General features: G+C 41.4%; 2 protein-coding genes across 2 annotated transcripts; one reads left to right on the top strand and one right to left on the bottom strand.

The window, feature by feature from the left end:
- Nucleotides 1–7,048: 7,048 nt before the first annotated feature.
- Nucleotides 7,049–14,300, bottom strand: LOC307031256 (uncharacterized protein). Its single transcript, XM_079668206.1, has 4 exons — nt 14,229–14,300; nt 13,601–13,702; nt 12,261–12,356; nt 7,049–11,310 (listed from the first exon to the last, which is right to left on the bottom strand). Exons 1-4 carry the CDS (start codon nt 14,235–14,237, stop codon nt 11,158–11,160), a joined length of 360 nt encoding a protein of 119 aa, XP_079524332.1. The 5' UTR covers nt 14,238–14,300; the 3' UTR covers nt 7,049–11,157.
- A 3,326-nt stretch (nt 14,301–17,626) lies between these two features.
- On the top strand, nt 17,627–22,620 carry LOC307032822 (uncharacterized protein; the record flags this gene model as incomplete). Its single annotated transcript, XM_079671099.1, has 6 exons — nt 17,627–17,825; nt 20,345–20,425; nt 20,876–20,945; nt 21,342–21,953; nt 22,138–22,204; nt 22,409–22,620. The coding sequence occupies 5 exons, from the start codon at nt 17,627–17,629 to the stop codon at nt 22,193–22,195; spliced, it is 1,020 nt and encodes a 339-aa protein (XP_079527225.1). The 3' UTR covers nt 22,196–22,204; nt 22,409–22,620.
- Between the last annotated feature and the right edge of the window lie 963 nt (nt 22,621–23,583).

Raw genomic sequence — 23,583 nt, 5'->3', positions numbered from 1 at the left:
TGTTTCTGTTACGGTGCTCTACTGAAAATGAGACATAAAAACAATGACATAGTTACAGTAACATACTGTTTTTCCTATATGTAAGTTTGTTTCTCCCAACTTGTCAGTTTTCCGTTGAGTTTCCAATATCGATAGCTTGAGGTTTGTGTATTGATGATTGTAGTCAGTATTTAGTGTGCCACTTAGAAATGACTGTTCAAATAGTCTTCTAATGAGCTGACAAATGTTTGTTTTTGGAGAACGTATCTGGTTTTGGAAGGGGTATTTTTTGTTATGAGTGCCTTAGAGCACTTTGCAAGAAATGTATATTGTTATGGTAGAATGTGTTATTATGGTGACCGGAGTTTCAGTTATGAAAACATATTTGTCTCATTAGAGGACAATTTGTTCTGTTTCGATCGACTTATTCTTTTTTGTGACCAGTATTTTCAGTTTTGGTCATGTAAGTGCATTTTGCAAAAGATATTCAGAGTTATGGCAAGTGTGTTTCTGTTTAGATAGCTATGTTCTTGTTTTGAAGAAATGAATTTTGATTCTAAATAGTGGGTTTAGCAATTAAGAAAAACTGTAATGCACTGTGCTCCCTGGGATGATGCGCCCTCCTGTGGGGACACATAAGAACTGCTTTCAAATCACTTTGTGTTTTTTAAACGGTTTAAAATATTTTTTTCACTTTTAAAAAACGCTTTCTGCCCTGGAAATGATTTCTAATCATTATTACCGTTATGGAGGGGCTGCAGGAACACTTTCCCCCGCCTTTCAGAGACTTATTGCTGGGTAGAAAAGCCATGTGCATCACCCTGGATTTCTGCATGTGTGTGCCTGTGAGTCTGAGACCCTAACAGCAGCGACTCTGCTGTTTTTACCTTCTTGTCCATTTCGTGAGTCAAATGTTAACGAAACGGACAGACTTCCGTGCACATCAGCGGCTGTTGGATTAAAACAGTTTAATGCACTTTTAACACTCATTCACCCAGGATTCCAGCTCCTTTCCTGGGTAAGAAAGTGAGGTGACGCAGCCTGCCCTGGCAAAAGCAGTTAGGCTGGATTTATTTCTGTCCATTTCACATGCGGCCGTCGTGTCCATATGGCCTCACGCACCACCTAATGCATGTGAGGGAAGAGTAGAAACACAATACAAAGATGAATATTACTTGTTAAACTCAGTGTTGGTATTTGGTACAATAAACGTTTATTTCCTGTATATTTAGTTATCTCATTAGTAGCTAAAGTTGGCTATTTAAATGTTGTGGATATAGTATCCTGCCGATGGAAGTGCATGTTCACAAAGTGGCCCTCTGGTAGTGAGGAAAAAAAGTTTTGGCCCTCAAAGTTGCCCATCCCTGTTTTAGATACATGAATCATTGGTTCTTCTTTTAGACCAGAACAGACTGCTGACTCAGGAGGAACTATCAAAAACATCTCAATCAAAGTTTAAAGGCACAACATTTTATTAACCAAACAGATTATACTCTCAAACCACTATGGTTTTTATCCTGTGTGAACACGAAGATGTGATTTGAGAGCATCTGATGTAGTGAAAGCAGGGTTGCGAGTCTGTTTCTAAGGCCATTTTATTTTTGGAAGTTTGATCATTTTAACAAGAGAATAGAATCAAACTGAAAACATTGTAAATATGTTCTAGATCAGGGATGGGCAACTGGCGGTACGCGGGCCACATCTGGCCACCGCTAGAGGGCGCTCCCCCCAAATTCATGAGGCCTGCAGCCAAGTGTAGATTGTCTTCTGTTTACCTCACAGCCTTCCTCCTCTGAGCACCCAAAAAAGAAAACTGGACCGAGAAAACCGTGTCTTTCAGCCAAAATGGGAAACAGGTATGGCTTTGAATTCTGTATACAGATAATCTATGTGTTTGGTGTGTCTTGAAACTAAATCGGCAATGAAGGACAACAATTTAAGTCGCCACTACGACAGCACCCACAAAGACAAATATGAAAAGTACACAGGAGCTTCCAGAGTCGCCATCGTCGCTGACCTAAAATATGCCGGCAGCAGACCTTTTTTACCAGAGCCACGACGACACGTCTCTCACAGCGTCTTATGCCGTTTCACTTGAGCTTGCTAAAGCTAAGAAGCCCGAACTACAGTCAGACCCATTTCTAGAAAAGCACCAGGAGAGGGGAATTTCCTTTTGGAGACTGCTACCCGAGTCCCATTTTCCACTCCTCAGGGATTTTGGACTCTCAATGGCCAGCATGTCTGGCAGCACTTACATCTGCGAGAGCAACTTCTCTACAATGAAGCACATCAAGTCAAGGGAGAGAAACAGACTGACAGATGAGACACTGTTCCATCTCATACAAATCAGATGTACAAATGTTGATATTGACATTCAGTCTATTGTGCAGCAACAGGAGAGGCCACAAGTATCTCATTAAGACGTATAGCTTACTTAGGAATATAATATGTGTGTCTAATATTACCGTAAATGAATGATAAATAATAACACAGGTGCCGTTTTTGAGCCATGTTGTTCTTTTCGTCTGCAAAACTCACATTTTAATTCATGAAATAAACAAACGGGGTTTACTGCTCACGTATACCATGGAACGGCAGGATGTAAAACGCCCCCCGCTGCAGGTCGTCGAGAGCCTAGCGAAGAACGCTCCCTCGATGGCTATAGGGGAGCGGTTGGCGGCCGACAGGCTGAGGCTGACGGGTCGTCCCGCGCGAAACCGCAGGCCAGGAACTACTCCAGAGACCAAAGGTCCGACTGCGCGCCAGTGTCCGCGACGGCGGATATTCGAGCTCCGTCGGCCAAACCCCGGTTGCTGGTGCCATCCCTCAGCCCGACTGGCATGTCCATCGAGATGGTGATTAATGCTCGGGGGTGGTCTCTCAGCCTGGCTCGCCTCCATTCGCCCTTGGAGAAGATGTGGTGCTTGAGTCTGATAGGTGCAGGCCTGTTGACACAGCCGTGCGACGTAGGGGCGCGGCGTCGGCGATGGCTCCCGCGACGTCGGCCAGGGCGGGCTCCAGCTTGCACCGACGAAACCTGGGAGACCAGCTCCGACCCCATGGCGGCCTGTTGACTGTCGGATGACGGCTGGTGTCGCCTCTGTCGTCGGCGGGCCCTGTAGCAGCCGATGCACACCTGGTGAGGCTTAGGATTCCACCCGCGAGGCCCCTCCGTGAAGACGTTAAAGACGCTCTTACATTCCGGGCACGAGGCACGTTTAGCCCCGTCCGCAGGGCTTGGGGCGGGGCTCGTCTGTGGAGTCGTCTTCAGGCGCCGGAATGACGACATGGCTGGTAGGGGAGGATGACGGGAGAGCGTTACGGGCCATCTCTTTGTTCTCGACGAGTGCAATTACGTCGTTAACTGGCTTGACCAGGATGTCAGGTGTCCCCAGCGTCTCGCGGCGTATGTCCGAGTCATAGATGCCATTGAGCAGAACATCACGGATAATGTGGTCGGTATAGTCCACGTCCTTACCACACTCGCATACCGCATTATATGCGCATGTCTCTGCTTTACCCCACACTCTGGCAGCGAATGCGCAGAATGTCTCGTCGCGTTCCTGGCGTAACTGAAGTAGCTCGGTGCGCAGGACACATGTAGCGACTGGGAGGACAGCTAGGGACCACATGACGGTGATTAGGTCTGGCAAGGGTCCGGAAGCGGCGTCGGGGACGGCTTTCAACAGGCTGTCTCCAAGTACAGGCCCAGCGCACTGAAACAGCTGGAAGGGGGCCTGGGCATCGCCTGAGCCGGCGCGGAATACGTTCCAACGGCGGATGAAAACGTTCCATTCCTCTATCGACACGCCCACATCAACTTTGGGCCGATCGAGTCTCGGGCCGTGAGGGGCTGGGGCCTGGAATGGCGCGGCCATGACAGGCGCTGCGTGCTGGTGGCTAAATCCATTAGTCGTCAATAGAGCAATGACGAGTGCTTCAGACAAGTCATCGGATTCAAACTCGCAGCCGGGGACAGGGCATCCAACAACGACCATGGTGTCGTCATGAGGAAACACACTCCTCAATGTCAGTTTTGGTCATTTATTGACAAGGATGACGACACCATGAATGAGTGGACGAACGTCTCAACTCGAGGCGGAGTGAATGAACAATGTTTGAACTAAAATGGCCGCTCGGCACTACCGGGTCAGAGCACGGCATAACCGGGCAGCGACTGCAGTGACGCTGCCCTCTAGTGGCCGGCGATAAGCTCTTCACTTCCCTGTGGTGTAATGTAATGCAAGGAAAAGAACAGTCCAGGGGAAGTTCTCGTTCTTGCCACAGGGAAGGAACTGACTGGTCAAACTTGGAGGATCTATTACATTTGTAAGGAGGATACCACTTTAACCTGGTTTGATTTATTTTGAACTGACTAATTGACATGGCTGTATTGTCCTTCTGCTCTGTTTTTTAAATAGGTGTATGCAGAGTTCCAACGGGTTACCAACCAGAATCTACCAAACACGTTCTACGCTGCTTTTGACCGCAATCTTCCTTGACTGATGGCCATATTTAGACAGAAGGCGTCCAAAACTGGGAAGACAGCTGAGGCTTTGGCTGACATTTTAAAAATCCACGATGAACAGGTAAAGAGATTATTTTAAAATTCAAAGGTTGAACATTTTACGTCGGAGAGATTAAAAAAATATATTTTGAATTTTACAATTAGCCCACTATGTTTTTGATGTCTGATTGCATTAAAGATGTGAACAGGTTATCTGTGGATGTTCTGATTGGATTGTTGGATTGACAGGCTTGTTCATTAAACTTCACAGTCAACAGTTTGTGCGCTTATATTTTTATCGTTATAGGAATTACATGAAATCAACACCAGGCGTACCGCCGTTATCCATGCCCTTCCTGTGTATCTGCAAGAGGACACCTCTGGATTTTTCCGAACCTGCACAGTTAGTCTCCTTAATTAATTAACAGTACCACTCTATATTAAGTGAATAGTTCATTAAAATACAAATATTTATTTGCACCTATCCTGGTTCTGTCTATCCATCCATATAGTTTGTGTGATTTGCAGAGGTTTTGGTCGGTTTTCCTTCACCCAAATACAAATGAACTGAATCGTTTTTTTAGTTTGAAGCGATACTGAAGTTAAAGGGGACCTATCATTATGACAATGAATCATCATCTGTGGATGACAGCCAAGAGGTAAACTTAGATTATTTAAAAAAAGCTTTGGAAGTACGTCTGTTTAAGTGGGTTAGAATGAATTGTTAAAAAGTTAAATAGCTATTAATTTTTATATCTAAATGTTAGATTCCCAGCTTTCAAATGTGTTAAACATTTATATTTTTTAACAACAACTATATTGTATTGTGAATGAAATTTGCTATTTCTGAGGGATGTCCTTTTACAGAAAAAATACATCTTCTTATCCTTACATTGTATGATGAAATTTGCAATATTCAGTTCAAGTTTGGATTTGGCAATTGGATATACTTGAATTCATATTCATGCATACCAGCTTCTAATCTACCTTTCTTACAACTTGCGTTTGCAGAATACCAGCATTGCCTGTAGTAGTAGCAGTACCACATCATCTACAAAGGACGAAGAGAAGCAGAAATAATTCACCCACAAATTGCCTGAGCAACCCTGTTTTTTTTTCATTCCACACAAGGAATGGAGAAAACTCAGAAAGACCCAACAAAAACGGCAGTTCAAAAGTTTGCATTGGACAAATGTGATTGCAAAAGGTATCCGAAGTGTCCATCCACACTGTAGTTTTGGTTTCAAGGGGCACAGTGTGAAAATGATAGGCTCTATGACAAAAAAGCCACTGATTACCTGCACTGGGTACTGCCGTTTTGATGACTGTCAGGTTCAAGTAAATGTGAAAGTGGAAAGTGAGTCGTCTCTCAAGGCTGTTGTCTGCTTCCAATGGGGCATTGTGCGGCACAGCCTTCAACAGCTGAGAAGGAGGCCAATTAGAGCTGAAGAAAGGCAGCTGATAGCAGACACTCTTAGCTCTAATCTCCCAAGAAGTGGATATTTACAAAGCTTGAACAAGTTGGAGGAGACTGTTCTGCAATCTGGTTGCAGAGATGAGGTGCCGACAACTGGAGTCTTAAAGACTTTATCTTGGGGTGAAAGGGAAAAGCAGAGGAGGCACGAAAATGAGATGGTGAGTCTGCAACTTATGTCTGAGGATGTTCAAGACAAAGATGACCAGTGGATTCAAAAGGTGTCATGCTTTGGTCTAAGAGAACAATTAGGTTATTCCATGACAGATCGAAGGAGGACATTGTCTACCTAGATGCCACAGGTAGCATTGGTAAAAAGTCAAAAGGGGAGAGCACACCTTTTTACATCGACGAACTTGTGGTCAGAAATCCAGTAAAAGGATGCCCCCCTGTCCCTGTTGCCACATATGTTACCTGTGAACACACCACAGCATTGATAACATACTTTCTTGGCTCTTTCATCACAGACTGTGTCAAACAAAATGGGCCAAAGATTCGCAGAAGACCAGTTATGTTACTTTGTGATGGCTCTGTAGTTTTGATGCATGCAATGGCTCATAGTCTCAATGAACTAATATCACAATATTATCACATTGTGACGGGACAAGGAAAGGAGCATGCACTTCCTATCCTACATAGATGCCTGAGCCATCCTTGGTCTCGTGTCATCCATGTTTCACGGAAAACTCATGGATGACCATGGTCATCCATGGACATCCGTGATCTGTCCATGGTGGGTGTCCATGGTATGTTTGTCCGTGGTTTGTCCATGGTCATGAAACATGGACAGAACACGTACTACCCGCCTGGCCGTGAACTGACCATGATTGTCCATGGTCATGAAACATGGAAAAACATGTTCACTTGTCTGGCAATGAATTGACCATGATTTTCCATGGTCATGAAACATGCACAAACATGGACAAATCCTATATTATTTCCATCCATGAAATATCCATGATTTTCCATGGTCATGCAACACGGTGAAACATGGACAATCACTGATATTTTTATCCATGAAATATTCATGCTTTTCTGTGGTCATGAAACATGGTAAAACATGGATAGAATTCTGATATTTCTAACCATGAAATGATCATGCTTTTCTGTGGTCATGAAACATGGTAAAACATGGATAGAATTCTGATATTTCTAACCATGAAATGATCATGTTCTTCTGTGGTCTCAATGTTGAATGCAGATCAAAGATATTGGTGCCAATCTTTTTGTCTCAGTTCTGACTCTTTTTGTTTGTCCTGGAGTAGTGAGTTACACAGGGCTGAACTGGGGATTTATGAAAAATATGAAGGCACAACATACAGTATTTATAATAGACACATTTAATTTATTTCAGAATGTACAGATAAATGTAATGTCTGATCAAATAACATTAAATATGTGATCTACATGTTCGTCAGCAGAAATAATAAATTGTTTGCAAATATGACATTAGCAATACCCCTGCCAACATGAAAATTAGGGTTTGGCACGCACTACATATTTAGGAATTTTTTTTGGACATGTGCTCTATTTACCTGGTAGACTGACATTGAAAATGTAAACAACAGTGCCAATTTCATATGAATACACTAAGAATGTCAGAGAACAGACAGTGGTACAAAACTTAATTCACACAATTACATGAAAGGTTACAATTTTGTCAATACATGGAAACATTTTACAATATTGGACTCCCAAGTAGAATCCTTGTCTGCTTTACCAAAAACAAGACAGAACCAGTTCCCTTACTTCAATATGAACAAATATAATTAAGTGTGCCAGATATATCTTCACCATAACAACATAAACATACTACATTGTCTTAAAATCAATTAATTCCACAATCATCAATCATAATTCCACTCAGCTATAAATACATCAATTCCAGGGACATCAATACCAGTTTTCAAGCTGAATGAATACCAGGCTATGCAAAAACAGAAAAATAGAAGGATGACATATCTAGTCATTAGTTGCAAACATGTTTCATTTGTGATTGGTTGATCAATGTTTTAGGCCACTTTTTTGCAACTTATGCTAATCTGGGCCGAGTGCCCTCTAATGTGAGATGCTGGTGGTGGTATCATTTGAAGTGCTATATACCAATATATATACAATGTTGTACATTATTGAAGAGCAGTAATATAATATGATACTATTTACAAATTATTACCTTGGACTTCATAGAATTTGTACTTCAATTTTTTTTTCTTCTCGGAAATTGGGAATGCTAATTCACATTTTCTGTCAAGTACCGGTATCAATTCCAATGGCATCTACCGGTATTCTATTCAAGAATTTGTGCAAATAACCTACTTAACAATGCTCCTGCCATAAAGGTTTGGTAACCGCACAACATATTTGGGGCAATTTGGGGGGGACATATACACCACCTTCTCTACAAGTTCATCAACCGGCACCACCAACAAATCATTTGTTTCCTCGACTACTCTGAGGTGACAACCACCAAACCTAATTTCCCTGACATTTCTTTCCTCCAGTTTGTAGCCAACTGCAAACACTTTATTAGCTTCCAAAACAAAGGCAAAACTTTCAATGGACAATAAGCTTCCATTGTTCAGTAGAACAACATAGCAAATGCGTCTTTTCATTCGAGGATATGCTTTGGAGTAATACTTCTGAGTGCCTTGCTGAACCCGTGCGACTAGCCGCACTTCCTCCAGACTTTGAATTCCCAATTGTTCACAAAGAAATTGCTCCGCTGCTTCATCGGTGAAAGAAAATGCTTTCAAACCACCTGCAATCTTGCAATTGTCAGTGGATTTCAACCCTTTCCAATATGTTTTAAGGTGGCTGCGGTCACGAGTTACATTGCACAAGAATGAATGCTTGACCTCATCAGAAACACGTGACCTTGACAACACAGAGCGAATATTTGCTTGGGCATACTTGAATTTCAAAATCTGTGAGGTGACATCTCCTGTTCCATGAACCGATGTCAGGATGTCTGCATTCGCATCCTCGAACCCAAAACAACTCCAGCAGAATATAGGGCCCCACAACCTCACATACATAACAAGATGCCTACACGTGTTGTGGACATTCAACCCACATGATCCCTGGCCATACAGGACAGCAAAATCGCGATAAAACATATCCAGCATCTTTTCAGCCCGATCCAATTCTGATTCGCTGATATTGTCACCCAACAAAAGGTAAATTCCTTCAGACAACAAGGCAAAATGGTCTAGATACTTTTCCTTTAGGACACCCGTGAGGCATGGTAAACCATAGTAGATTAGCCAAGCCTGGAGCTCATTGGCTTTGAAGTGGCTGTACTGCTTCTCCAGGTCCCTTGGTAATCTGTCCAAATAATCTGGGGGCATAATGTCGGCCAACCGGCGTGAAATATGTTTTAGTTTATTTCCAACAAAATACTCTTCTTTTGAATTTGTTGGACTGAACCACTTGTACAAGAGATTTTTTGTTACGGCCCGTCTACACTACAGGCATCGAAAAATGCTTTCAACGCTTCGCCCATTCACTTGAATGGGGTGACGTAGAAGATTTTCAATCTTCGCCGAACTGCATTGTGGGGAGCATGGCATGGCTTTGCAAGCATCACGAGCATCTATCGGCATCAAAAGTTGAACAATGTTCAACTTTTGAGGCTCGATGCTTGGCATCAGCCAATCAAATCCAGTTTATGCAAATCCCGCCAGTGCAAGCGCAGCCAATCAAACCGCGTGCAAGCTGGGAGAGCCAGACCGCAGTTCATTTCCTCATATTCCAAACGAGATATTACGGTAGCAAATCACCCGGTTCTTTACGACCGGAACTATTTACCGGGATACAAACCGGAGGAAGCAGGCATGGAGGGAGGTGGCAGAGACAGTGGGTGAAACTGGTAGGTTTTTCGCCTGTTTGGAGAGTTTATATCCAGTTTACTTCGTTTTAACATTGCTATTGCTTTGTATGTCGGGGGCGGGAGATTCATGTGATTGGTTGTTGGTCGCGTTGCTGGCAAAAAATTGCCAAGCTTCAGACACGCCCAGCTTCAAGATTTTTTGATGCCTGTAGTGTAGACGGGCCGTTACTCCCATGAGTACCCCATGCATGTAATCAGGCACCATGCTCAATACTAGATCAAAACCTGTTTGATGCAGCTCTTCCAAACCAGACTTCCCACAAAACCCCTTAACCCTCCTCGACCTCGTTGCCTCCACTACAAATTTGTCCAAAATTTCCTCCGACTGTCTGAGAGATCTGTGCTCTCCTGGGGGACGATAAGGATAACACCTGCTGTGACCCTTGCCTTGACGGACCACTTCCCCCACCTCTTCACAGGTTATACACCCATACTCGCCATTGTGCTGGGTCATGTTAGTACAATAAGCTTTAGCCTGCAGATCAACAGTCCCTAGCAACACAGCAACCTTAACACATACCGGCATAATTTCAGAGGTGTTTTCTTCACCTGTAGGGACAGGAGGGCACATTTCAAATCCATTGTTATATAAATCTACCATTTTCTTTGAAAAGGCAGCCATATAAGTCTGGAAAGGTGGAGAACCTTTTCCTTGCCATATACCAACAAGTACAGTGTTTTCTCTGGCAAACCTCTGTTCTACTGGAATTTCATTTATGCACAAAAATATTGGCCACAATTTTTCCCCAGTTGAACTGTACAGGGGGATTCCATCCGTGTTGAATATCGCACTGAAATGGTTTTCCTCAGCCAGAAACTCTCCAGGTTCACGCAACTTCCTGCACATCAGGCCATCACATACGTCCTGCAATCCACCATTTGAATTGTTCTCCTTCTTTAGGTTTTCCCATATAGTCTTTTTCCCAAACAATGCTCTCAGCTGCTTTTCAATATCAGCAATGACAAAGCGTTTTCTGGCCTTTCTCTCTTTTTTCATTTGACGTGACCTTGATCCATGATATCGTAGACCATCACACCCATTTGTACCACATGACACTACATCCTTATCTTGTGGAAATACAGCATTGCAAATGTTACAAAAATGGTACACATCTTCATTCAATGAGCCATACTGTGCTGCATAAGTCCATAGCTCTGATGGTTTCATGTTAAAACCTGGACACACTGTCTGCATAAGAAGTAGCAAATCTTTGGATTCTAACCCCGACACTTTGTGTCTTAAAAGGTAAGCCACAATACAAAGCATTTGACTCTCTTTCTCACTCAGTTTTTCAATGTCATGCTGATCTACTTGACCAATGTCACCACTATCAGTACTACCGCAGTCATCAGAGTCTTCTGAAGAAGTTGAACTGTCAGAGCCTGAAGAGGACAATGAGAGGGAGTCTGTTTCATCCAAGTCACTCGCAGAGGAACTAGCGCTGTCGCATTGAGATGGTTCTGCAAAGAGAGAGAAAATTTACTATTTGGAAGAGAAAACTAGAAAAGCTACGAATAAGGAAAACTATATTTCTCACAGACCTTTTATAAGTACACAGTATGGGGATCTTAGAATGAATATATGGCAGTGGCTAAATATGCAAACCTGTAGATTGGGCAGCACAAAATGTAATCTCCTCAATATACCACTGGTTCCATCATGTATGGAACCCTAACACTGCCTTCAGATCAAAAGATCCAAATGTGTTGCAAGTACAGTCATTCCATGACATGAAGTACATTAACTTAGAAGCAAACCATCCTTAAATTAAACCCGAAATAAAAGCCACAGTTAATGTATAGCAATTACAACAAACTCTAGACCAGTTATCCTGTCTTAGACTCTTACTTAAATGAGCCTAAAGACATGGTCATAAGAATAAAAAATACAAGTATTTTCTAAATGGAATATTTAAAATAATCCTTTCTGTTGTTGGGATGGGGCAGTGACATTGGGGCATGGTGCCGACGAGGAAGGGTGGTGTTCAAGTCATGTTTGAAATGTACTAATATGCTTGCAAAGTTGCAATTCCCATTACACTTTGACCAAGTGTCAAAATCCATTTGTGTGGCATAAATATGTATTGATCCATGGGTATAGGGACAGTGCAGGGGGGGGGCACATTTAAAGTTTTGAAACATTGGGAGTCAACACCCACTTTGTGCCCCACCCACTATTTGTGTATACATACATTATATAGTCTGCATTCATTTCCGCCTCTAATTGTTCCTGTCCTTTCAATATAAACAAATATGTATGTTTATATGTATTTCAGAAATGTTGCCCCCCCCCCTCTTCTTCCTATGCTAATGTTTTGGCCAAGCATGTAAATCAGCTTAATATTCCACTACTGTTACAGTGTATATACATGTATAATCTGAAACAAAGGCCTGTTCAAGCCTTTACTTACCAACATGTTTGGAGGCATCCGCTGTGGCAGTATATTGATCAGCTCCAGTTGATCTCTCTCTGGCATGCCTACCATGTTCTTCACCAACACCACCTGCTGCATTTACAGAAATATAATGTCCTATCACGTCATAGTCAGCAATAACTTCACATAATGTCCATATTTGTGTGGCCAAACTACTATTGGGCTAGTTTGACACCTCCAAAAATAAAGAAAACTTGTGTCCCAATATACAACTTACATTAGTGCTCAAACTACATGTATTTACATCAAATAAATAAATGTATAAAATGTAGCTGTGCCCAATACATCAATTCCAAACATAAACTTATCGATCACAATTTGTGCATCATATCTATAAGCATATTACAATCAAACATTTTTATTGCACATACATTTGTACACAGTTTAAAGCCATAGCCATTGCTATTAATAACATGCAGCATATATACAGATTACAGAGGACCCTTTAATAGAGCCTCGAATAAGTACCCCTACCCATGATCCCCCCCCTCACCCCAACTAGTGTCATCTGGATTTCTGTTTACTAGCATTAGTTACCAGGCAGGGGGCTTTAGTAGTCCATTAAATTAGACCCCTATGCTCACTGATGTCTATATTGGTCTATATTGGATGTTACTGGTCAGGGTCATTAAGCAAAATGCACAGTATGGGTCAGTGCCTGAGATTGGGGCAGGAGGCAAAGTGCCTTCATTACACCAGACTAGGAGCTTTAGTAGTGAAGTCCTAATGTTTGTCACATGTTACTCAAGGTGGTGTCAGAATTTAGACCATATTTCAAAGGTTCTTTAGTTTTCATGTGGGCTTCAAGGTTACCAGTTGAACTCCTGTGTGGTGCTTCTGGCCTATATGAACTGCTTTCAAGTGGGCAATCAAAATTTCTTTCATGCTATATTGAAAGTGGACTTCCTGGAGTTTTATTACTTTACCAAACAGAGCTAAGCTAGCAAATATATAGCCTAAAAGTGTTTGGGGGGGGGGGGGGGGTTGGCAGTAGTAAAATGCTAATTAGACTGGGACTTGTCAACAAATCCAGATGTTCTTAATATTTGGAACCCATATGAAATATTCCTGGAGGTGCTTTGTGAGCTTCTGTTATTACTCAATATTACTTATACCAGCTGACCTCCTGTGGTGCATGTTGACATCCATGCTGTGTTGGTTTCTAGCTATTGATACAGTGAACATCCTTGAATATGTTTAATTGCTCCACCAAACACAGAGCTTCTTTGAAAACGCTGTGCATATAGCAGATGATTAATTTGTGATAGTACTCCAGCATTTGTAGCCCCAGGATCAACTAATGCTACTTTTATTACCTGCTTGTCTGTAATCATCTGGTGTGGCAGCAAACTGATCAGTAACAGGACTTGATCTCTCCGGGACATATCTGCCATTGTCTTCTTTATTGTCATCATTTGCTGCAATGACAGATAAAATATGTTCCATCAAGACACATTCAACAAACAAATAACATGATCTATATATATATACAGGTCTAGTAGTAAGCTAGTAACTGCTCCTTTATAATGTCTCCAAATTGACACAATTTGTAACATGTTAAAATTGAAATCAATAAACCATCCATTTTCATTGTCATATAATATATATTACTGTGGCTGCCTTCCTAATGGCTGATTAAATCTATTTGAGTAGTTCTTCATTTCACTATGTTTTGCAATAATATGAATAACATATTTAGCTTGATATTTAATTGCTTTCAAAAGTTTGTGGTTTCATAAATTGTCATTTTCACCACCTCAGATTAGATACCAATGCCATGCCATAATTGCCATTTCTACTATAACTGTACTTCATTTATCCTTTTTCTAAGAATTTTTGTTACTGATGATACATACACGTTTTTTTGCCAACACCACGATGCTCATTCTACATGTTTTAATGTGCTGATGTGTACTTGGAAAATATAAATACTGGTACACCCACCTTGCACATTCAATTTAGCATGTCTGTATTGAGTCCTCTTTGGGATGGACAGTGTCGGATCATCCAAGTAACATTACATTACATTACATTACATTACATTGCATTTAGCTGACGCTTTTATCCAAAGCGACTTACAATAAGTGCATTCGACCAGGAAGATACAACCTTTAAGAAAACAGAATCATATAAGTACATCAGGTTTCATAGAGCCAAACATTTCAAGTGCTACTCAACTGGCATTTAGAAAGCCAGCCCTTTATTAGTATATAAGTGCTTTGTTAGTAATTCTATCGCTCGAAGTGGAGTCTAAAGAGATGAGTTTTCAGTTTGCGTCGGAAGATGTGTAAGCTATCTGCTGTCCTGATTTCAATGGGGAGCTCATTCCACCATTTTGGAGCCAGGATAGCAAACCCACGTGTTTTTGCTGACGGGAACTTGGGTCCCCCTCGCAGTGCGGGTGCAGCGAGCTGTTTGGCTGACGCAGAGCGGAGTGCAACGCTTTGTAGCTCTGGCTGGAGTATCTAGAGAGAATAAACTTGTACTATAACATGTATCAATAAAAGTCTAATTGTGTCCAACCTAAAATTAAAATAATGACTGTAAATCATGATTCAGTTTTGATTGTAGATAGATAGGATCAATTAAAAAAAGCAAATAATATAGATGTGGTAAACAGATGTGGCTATTTTTTTCTCGTCGATTAAGTGAGCGCCATAAGCAAAACTATGATTTAAATCGGCTAACAAAATTCATGCATTTTTATTTTTTATTCTACCACATGTTGCGTCTTTTCAATTCGGGTCTACTGAATGCCAATGGCAAATAATCATTACTTATCCGCTACTAATCACAACAATCCAAAACACTTCAAGATTTTCCATCTCCTGGGCACAGATGCGCATTGGTTCCCAGTCATAACAAAACATCAATTGCACCTCGTTTGATTTTCTGTCGCTATTGTCTTCCATTACTGTATAATTACTGCAGAGATCTATACAGAGAGATCTAGCCACATATGGTATTAATAATTAATCATGATCATTCTGGCTAATGCAGGGTGAATAAGGGGGGTGAAAAGGGTAGCTATATAAATAATGGCTGCATGCAACATTTCAGTGAAATATTTCAATTATTTATGAATTTATTCCTTATTGAATTCAGGGGGGGGGGTGCATTTAATAATCATAATGGCATACATATTTATAGGACTTTAATATACGATCCGTTTCAATTTAATACTCACTCTCTCCATGATTACTTGAAAGGTGACAGTAGATTCGTTGTTTCGATGACAGATGTCTCTGACAGATGGAGCAGGCAAACACTGTTTTCCCTGTTTGGGGACATTTCACAATCTGATATCGGTCCTCCTGAGTCCTGGACCTGAAGCGTGCTGGAACTAGTATTGTTGCCATGTTGGAGGTTTCGCTGGCGCTGGCACTGCCACTGGTATCGCAAATCGAGCTGGGCCATCTCTGCACATTTGAACATGTGTTTAATTCCGTGGTGTCTTTTTCACAGGCATGCATGTCCACAAGGTCAATGAATACGACAAAGAAAGGCCAATGTAACCAAACACAAATATCTCGCCGCGCACATGTTCACGTAAACTTGTAAACAGGTTTACAAATGGCCGCCACATATATAGCCTTCACTTCAATAGACGAGCGATAGTTTCGTACGATAATTTGTCCTGTTTCCGATTGTTTGCAAGTTTATACTCTACTAAATAATATATCTAAGTGTTTATAATAATACATCGAGCTATGATCCATTCCTCAGATAAATTAAACGTCCGCCGACATTGATCGAAACGGATCGAGATCCCAAACGGCGCTGATGCAGAGACTCGTTTATAGGATGCCCGCAAGGTGGGTTATGGCTAGAAAGGATCCGTCTAATGTAAATATGACGTCACGTTCTCGTTCTAACTCTCGTTGTAATCGGAGCGGCTCGGCTGTAATCGGAAAGGGTCGGGGTGGGCGGGACGCGGGAAGATCGCGGGAATATCGAGAAGAGACGTCGTTCTAACTCTCGTTGTAATCAGAGCAGTGGTAACCACTCAAAGTCCTCAAGAGATAGGAAACGACAGCAGTGTGGGACCTTATTGCGGGAAATTACTGAGCACACATACCACCTACAGGATGAGACGTTCATGTGTACAGTGATATCAAGACTAAATGATCTTTTGGAGGACGTAAAGCAACACACCCCACATGACAGTAGTCTTCCTCTCACCTTCACGCCCCCCAAACACAGAACAGAGGAAACAGGGAAAGCAGAGTTGAAAGAGAAGTTGAAAGCAGAGCAAACAGTAGCAGGAGAAGTAGAGCAAATGTAAAAGTAACTTTGAAAAGTATCAGCAAGAAGATCAGAGTTGCATAATGTTATTTTGTTTTATTCGTTACTGTTATATTAATGTTGTATGTTCATTTTTGTACATAGGATAATAAAGATGATCTTAACCTTGAACTCGATTCATGACCTAATTTCATTATTAAAACCTTAATATCAAATTACAGACTGGATTCAAATTAGGATCTCCAAATGTGTTGATGTAATGTTTGTGATAAACTGAAGGATAAAGTGTTCCTTTATGTGTTGAGAAAATTCCCCTCCCTCTTAAGCCAAGTAAGGTGTTTAAAAAGCCTCTTGGATCAGCTGGAAAATGCATCATCACAAAGCTGAAAACAGCTGTTTCACTTTACTTTTGAAAGATACGACAGAGACAAAGCTACACATATATGATGATATTATAGAATATGATGCATTGCTGCAGATTAAACTACCCAACGGGATATAAAAGAGGTAAACACATCTACAGCAGTAACATGCAACATACATTTTATTGCACCAGGAGCTATCTTGGGACTTTTACTGCAACAACGTTGACTTGCCTGTGAATACAAAATAAACCATAGTGTTGCTGATCTACAGTGTTGTCATTCTTCTTTCAACAGCAAGACCGCTAACAAGTATTTACATACTTAATATAGTTTAGTTTCTCGCCATCCCAAACGTAAACATTCAGCCACGTGACTGCGCTTCCGAGCCGCTCCGATTACAACCGAGCCGCTCCGATTATAACGAGAGTTAGAACGAGAACGTGACGTCATATTTACATTAGAAGGATCCTTTCTAGCCATAACCCGCAAGGTGCGCGGTCGTTTGATTTGGCGCCATCCAGAAAGCGCTCTATTGGCTGCCTGATCATTTCGTGGCTTATCATTGGCTGAATCAAACAAGTCCAGGAATCCAACAGAAATATAAGGCAGGATCTGTTACATGTTACACAACGTTTCCATACGCTTATAATTGCGGTGTAGACGATCTATTAACCGGTACCAGAAGCAGAAGTAGTCTTGTTTACATACCAGTTCAACCTGTAAACTACGGATATGGCTCAGCTGGAGTATAGGAAATTTGCCTTAGTTCGGTGGATCAACGATCCAGGAGAGCCATTTGGGATTATCAACCTGAAGGCCGACACTGTAACGCCGGAAAAACCGATTAATTTGTATGAAGATGGAGAAGAAATTTCTGCCAAATGCCGAGGTTTCAAAGGATTACACACCTGCAGAATAGAAGCGACTTCGGGTAAGTAATTCAATTTATCTTTTTTTTTTGTAGAAATAAGCATTATCAGTGTTTAAAAAAGGGGGAAAGTTTGTCGATGTGGTATCCCCCATTATTGCCCAACCCAGGGTTCGTACGGGTGCTTGAAATCCTTGAAAATGCTTGAATTTTTAGAATGGTGCTTGGATTTGAGATAAAGTGCTTGAAATTGTAAATGCTTTACTTTTACAATAAATTGCTGTCTGACTGAATAGTTCGCTTTTTAGATTAAAAGAAAATAAAGAAGTCGGAGCGAGTTTAGTTGCTTCGCTTCTACATAAAACAGCTCCGCTCCGGCCTTCCCGCGCTATGCGCGCGACCTGCAAGTGTTTTATTTTGTGTGACCTGGGCATTCTAATGAGAGAATGACAGTATGCCAGGAGGTTGCTGTTTTAACGAGCGTTGGCTATCCGAAAAGAAATAGAAGCTGTGGCTAAAACGAGGATCAACCCAACGATTCGCCTTCTGCACAGTTTGCCACAAAGAATTTCAATTATTCGCGATGGGAGAGTCTGCGCTGACGAGCCATATGAAACCGTAGTAGAGCATTTTGGATTAGGCTAACGTTGCATGTTACGTTTGTTTAAGCTAGTAACGTTAGCGAACTCGATGTGGGATAATTGCTTATGCAGGTGACAATAATAAAAAGGAGCGTACCTATGTCAGTATGTGCGACAGTCGCCATCCTGTGGTTTTCAGAGGATGAAGCACATAAAAGCAATGTATTTCTACTGGTAGTATTTTTCGTGCCTAAACTTGCTCCATCGAAATCAGTCACATTGACCCGAAGACACATTTTGAGTTATACACTGTTGGAAAGAGGATATTCCTAGCTTTCTAACGGAGGAAACATATTTTCGTTTGTATTACTGGTCTGGGGGAAGCTCGCGAGTGTGTGTGTGTGTGTTTGTGTATTTTTGCGTTTGTGTGTATTGTGTTAGTTTCCCGGGGAAAACACTCACGAGAAACACCGGCTGTTGTTATGCCTGCTTTGACGTAAAGTTACTCCGTTCTCCACTTGTAATTATGCCGTTACAAGCTTCAAAGTTGTATTCATCATCTGAATTTGCCGAAACAAGTTTAATATTCTGAAAGCCAAGACTTTGTTTATTTGAAATCAGATGAAAACAAACTGTAACGGACCCTGACGTGTTATCTATGATTACTATACGCCATACATTCATAATGTTAGCGGGAGGGAGGGGGGAGCATCGCTACGTAAAAGCATTAGTGCGAGGGAGAGCTGTCATCTTCCCTTTACAAGCTTCAAACATATATTTATCGGGAGATTTTGGCAATAAAAGTTTTATATTCTGAAAAAAATTCCCTGGAAACCTCCAAAACTCTTACACAGAAAGAGGATCTCTGCACACGCTTTTTTTTTATATCAGCTTTGTGTTTCAATGGTTTTGTCCTAACCTTGGAGAGCCGTATGTTTACTGCCACCCTAAAAGGACCTCAACATGTTTAAAAATGTTAATAAAGAATTTATTGAAAAGTTAGTTGGCTGATTGTTTTATATTGGCTCAGCCAGGTTATATGGGATGCCCAGTCTACTATATATGATATGGGTCACTCATTTTACAATATTAAACTTTGTTTTCTTATCTTTAATTTTTCATCCTTATGTAGAATTACGAAACACACATTTGGTTGTTTATAGCATAAAGAACATCTGATTTAATGTGAGGTAGGGAAATAATCATTTGAGTATAAGTATGTGCATATAAATATGTAATTTACAACAGCTGTACGCTGCTTGAAAAGCTTGAAAATGCACCTTGAAAATGCTTGAAAAGTGCTTGAATTTGACTTTGAAAAAGGTGTAAGAACCCTGCCAACCACTTGTGTGATTATCACTGATTAATGGATCGTTTGACGGGGAACGCATACGCTCGTACATTTGTTGCGATGCAAATCATCTCTAACAGTTCAACATCTTGAAATTATTCTGTCGATTTTCAATAATTTCCAAATAGTATCCAACAAATCGAACCATTTAATTTATTTTATTTTATTGGCGACGAACTAAGCTTATTATTTGTTTCAATAGAGATGTGTACCAATAACTTGGCAATAAGTAGTCTGATGGACACTACTTTAATTTGGTTTAAATGAAGTGCAGGAGGTTATTACAAAAGGTTGATGTGTAATAATAAAGTTCCATGTTGAATGTTCTAGTGATTAATAGTATAGTTAGTTAGTATAACTATAATCTCCCTGGTATCAAAAATAGGTTCCCATGAACTGTTTTCATGGAACCTAAAAATTGTTTCCGATGGGTTCCCATGATCACAGAGCACGGAACCGAAAGAGTGTTTCCCATAAAATTTGAAATCCTGGGGCCTGGATAAGGAATCATTTGGTGCATGAGAAAGTCATATTTACAAACAAACTTTTAACCTTGGCTATATTCTGCTTCACATCTAATTTTAATTGATCAAACGAAGTCAAATGTGCTAGTTGATAAAACCTAACACAAAATACATGATCTGTTTCAGCCGATCGTTCTACACTTTCTGCAGTAATAGCTGGCAGAAAAAACCTCCCTGAATCTGGTGAACTATCACCTAGCCCAACAGGTAAGTGCTGTTGTGTACTCTTTACCAAGTTTTAGGTCAATTGGAAATATTTTTATGTTAATTTATTGGTTTATGCGACAGTCAAAATGTAACTTATTTGTGAAACAGTCCTTGGCCTGACGTATGACAGGTAAAATTCCAAGCACAGTAGTGAACCTCCACATATATACCAATTTCTAATGCTTAATATCATCCAAACCTTGTGATACTATACTTTCCTTGAAAGAACATACATGTACAGACAATCATCTGAACCCGAGTGGCGGGGGGGGGGTCGTACGTCATGGTGATCAGCATGTAGATACCTGTACAGATATGCATATCAGGGTCTGAGCCTTTAACTAAATTATTGGGGAATATTGTTCAATTACTTACACTATAAAAAAATGGTAGCTTTTCAAGTAAGCTTTCTAAGGACCTTGGAGTTACTCAAGATTGTGTTTTTTTCAGATGACTTGCCTGTGAATGATTCATCTAGCATAGATGTCCCTGAACTTGTCCAATACTTTCAGAAAAAAAGGTAAGTGCCTTGGGGGTACATGGTACTGATGTGTGTACGTAACTAAATGACTTTGAACAATACATTTATAAAAATAAAGCTTTGTGGTCATTCTGATCATGCAAACGTTTTCTGTGGTTTGGACTGGGTCATGTCAACATCTGACACCATACCTGCAGATTGTCCCTTGCTTCTAGCAAATATAAATAAGGATTACTCTTTCAAAGAGCGCAATTTGAAGAAAAAATTGGTTGTTTTTACCATTGGAAAGAAACCCAATTGAAAAATTACAGGTATAAGCATTACATGTATTTGGATAACTAAAATAAGAACCTTTCAATTTTATTTTACTTTTAAGATTGGTATAATTACTTATCATTGCCCGTCATTGAAATAATTTGTTTGGCTTATTTTTAGGGTCACTAAACATCAAGGACCTGTCAATCCCAGCCGCCGCGCATCACCTCAAAGAGTCTCCAGCATTCGCTCATCGCCCAGAAAGGCTGCAACACCAGCACTCGGTCGCAATTGGTTGCTGGAAGCCTCACCCAGCCACAGCGCGTCACCTCAAGGGAAGGCTCCACGATCAAGCTCATCTCCCAGAAAGGCTGTAACGCACACACCCAGCCACAATCAGTCACTGGAAACGCCACCCAGCCGCCACACATCACCTCGAAGAGAGGCTCCAGGATCCAGCTGCATCCGCTCATCGCCCAGAAAGGCTGCAACACCAGCACGTAGCCGCAATTGGTTGTTCGAAACCTTGCTAAGCCGCAGCCCATCGCCTCCGAGGAATGCCACATCTCGATACAGCCACAGCCCATCGCCTCAGAGGAACACAATACCTCGCTGCAACCGGTCATCGCCCAGAAAGGCTGCACCGTCAGCACGCAGCCACAGCCAGTCGCCTCAAAAGGCTGCACCCAGATGCAGTCGCTCACCTCCACAGCATGGCACAGCCTCCCCCTCTGCTCACAGGAGACTGGAACTGGGGTCGCCATCTCCAACGATCACCAAAAAGAAGCACAGGTAATATTAATATTATATACATATACATATACATATACGTATATGTATATGTATATGTGTGTAAATGAGAACAAAATGTAGCACACTATCATTGTGAAAAGATCTATTAGGAAGTTTATCTGCTGATAAAACCATGCACAAATATGCAGACTGAACTTGATAAATTTCACACATACCTTCAAAGGTCTAGTGTTGAACATCACTGGACTTCATTGGAGTCGACTTGGAAATATCAGTCATAAATTGAAAAGGTAAATTACTTGCGCAGTTCCAATTGACTGCAGCCAGAGACGTGTAGAAGACAATCAGCAAAATGTTGTTTAAAATCTCTTTATTCATTATTTTAAGATGGAATGAATATTGATACCAGGTGAACATGGTGAACCTTTTTGTATACTGCTTCAACTTCACACATTACCTTTTAGGTTCTAGTTTTTGGGTATTTGTTTTTACAGATCTCCCTTTGCAGCTGGAAAGGATATCAATGTTGCCCAGTAAGTTATTTTAATTATATATATTAATTATATATATTATTATATATGTTATATATATTTATATATATATATTTTTTTATATTGTTAACAGATACAGATGTTCCCTTTTTATAATATACTGTTTGCTGGGAAGGAAAATAATGTGGTTAATATTATATGACTCCAAAATAGTGTTTACACATTAATAATAATAATAATAATAACTTTTATTTATATAGCGCTTTTCAATAACCCAAAGTCGCTTACAAAAAAAATTAAAAGTACAGAAAGGGGGTGAACAGGCAGAAGACAACATAATGGACAAGAAAATTGAACATGAACATTTCATGAACAGGCAAAGGACAACACAGGGGGGGAGCAAGCATAGGACAACGAGCAAATGACAACATAATGGAAAAGAGGAAAGAAAAAGTTGATGAATGTATGAATAAGAGATGCAGCGTGGGGTGAATAAGAGATACAGCGTGGGGTGTGAGTGAAGTCAGTGGGTTGGGGGGTAGGGTAAGTTGAAGGCTTGGGAGAAGAGGTATGTTTTCAGCTTGGTTTTGAAGGTAGACAGTGTGGGAGAGTGGCGGACAGATTGGGGGAGGGAGTTCCAGAGGCGGGGTGCTGATCTGGAGAATGCTCTGTTGCCAAATGTTTTGAGTCTTGATGGTGGTACTGTGAGGGAGAGAGTGGAGGAGGATCGGAGGGCTCGGGGGGGGTTGTAGGGGATGAGGAGGTCAGAGAGGTAGGGGGGGGCTAGGTGGTGAAGGGCTTTATAGGTGAGGAGGAGTGTTTTGAAGATGATGCGTTGTTTGATGGGGAGCCAGTGAAGAGAGCGGAGAACGGGAGTGATGTGTTCACGGGTCCGGGTGTGGGTGAGGAGGCGGGCAGCAGAGTTTTGTACCATTTGGAGTCTATGGAGGGAATGGGAGGAGATGCCAGTGAGGAGGGCGTTGCAATAGTCGAGGCGGGAGGTGATGAAGGCATGGATGAGGGATTCAGCAGCACGGGGGGGGAGGTAGTGTTTGATTTTGGCAATGCGGCGGAGGTGGAAGTAGGAGATCTTGATGATGGAGCTGACATGGGGGTCAAAGGAGAGGGTGGGGTCCAGGATAACGCCAAGATTGCGTGCCAGGGGGGAGGGGGTGATG

The sequence above is a fragment of the Notothenia rossii genome (genome assembly GCF_949606895.1).
Source record: "Notothenia rossii genome assembly, chromosome: 3".
In the NCBI taxonomy this organism is placed as follows: Eukaryota; Metazoa; Chordata; class Actinopteri; order Perciformes; family Nototheniidae; genus Notothenia; species Notothenia rossii.
This window is presented reverse-complemented; position numbering and strand designations above follow the sequence as displayed.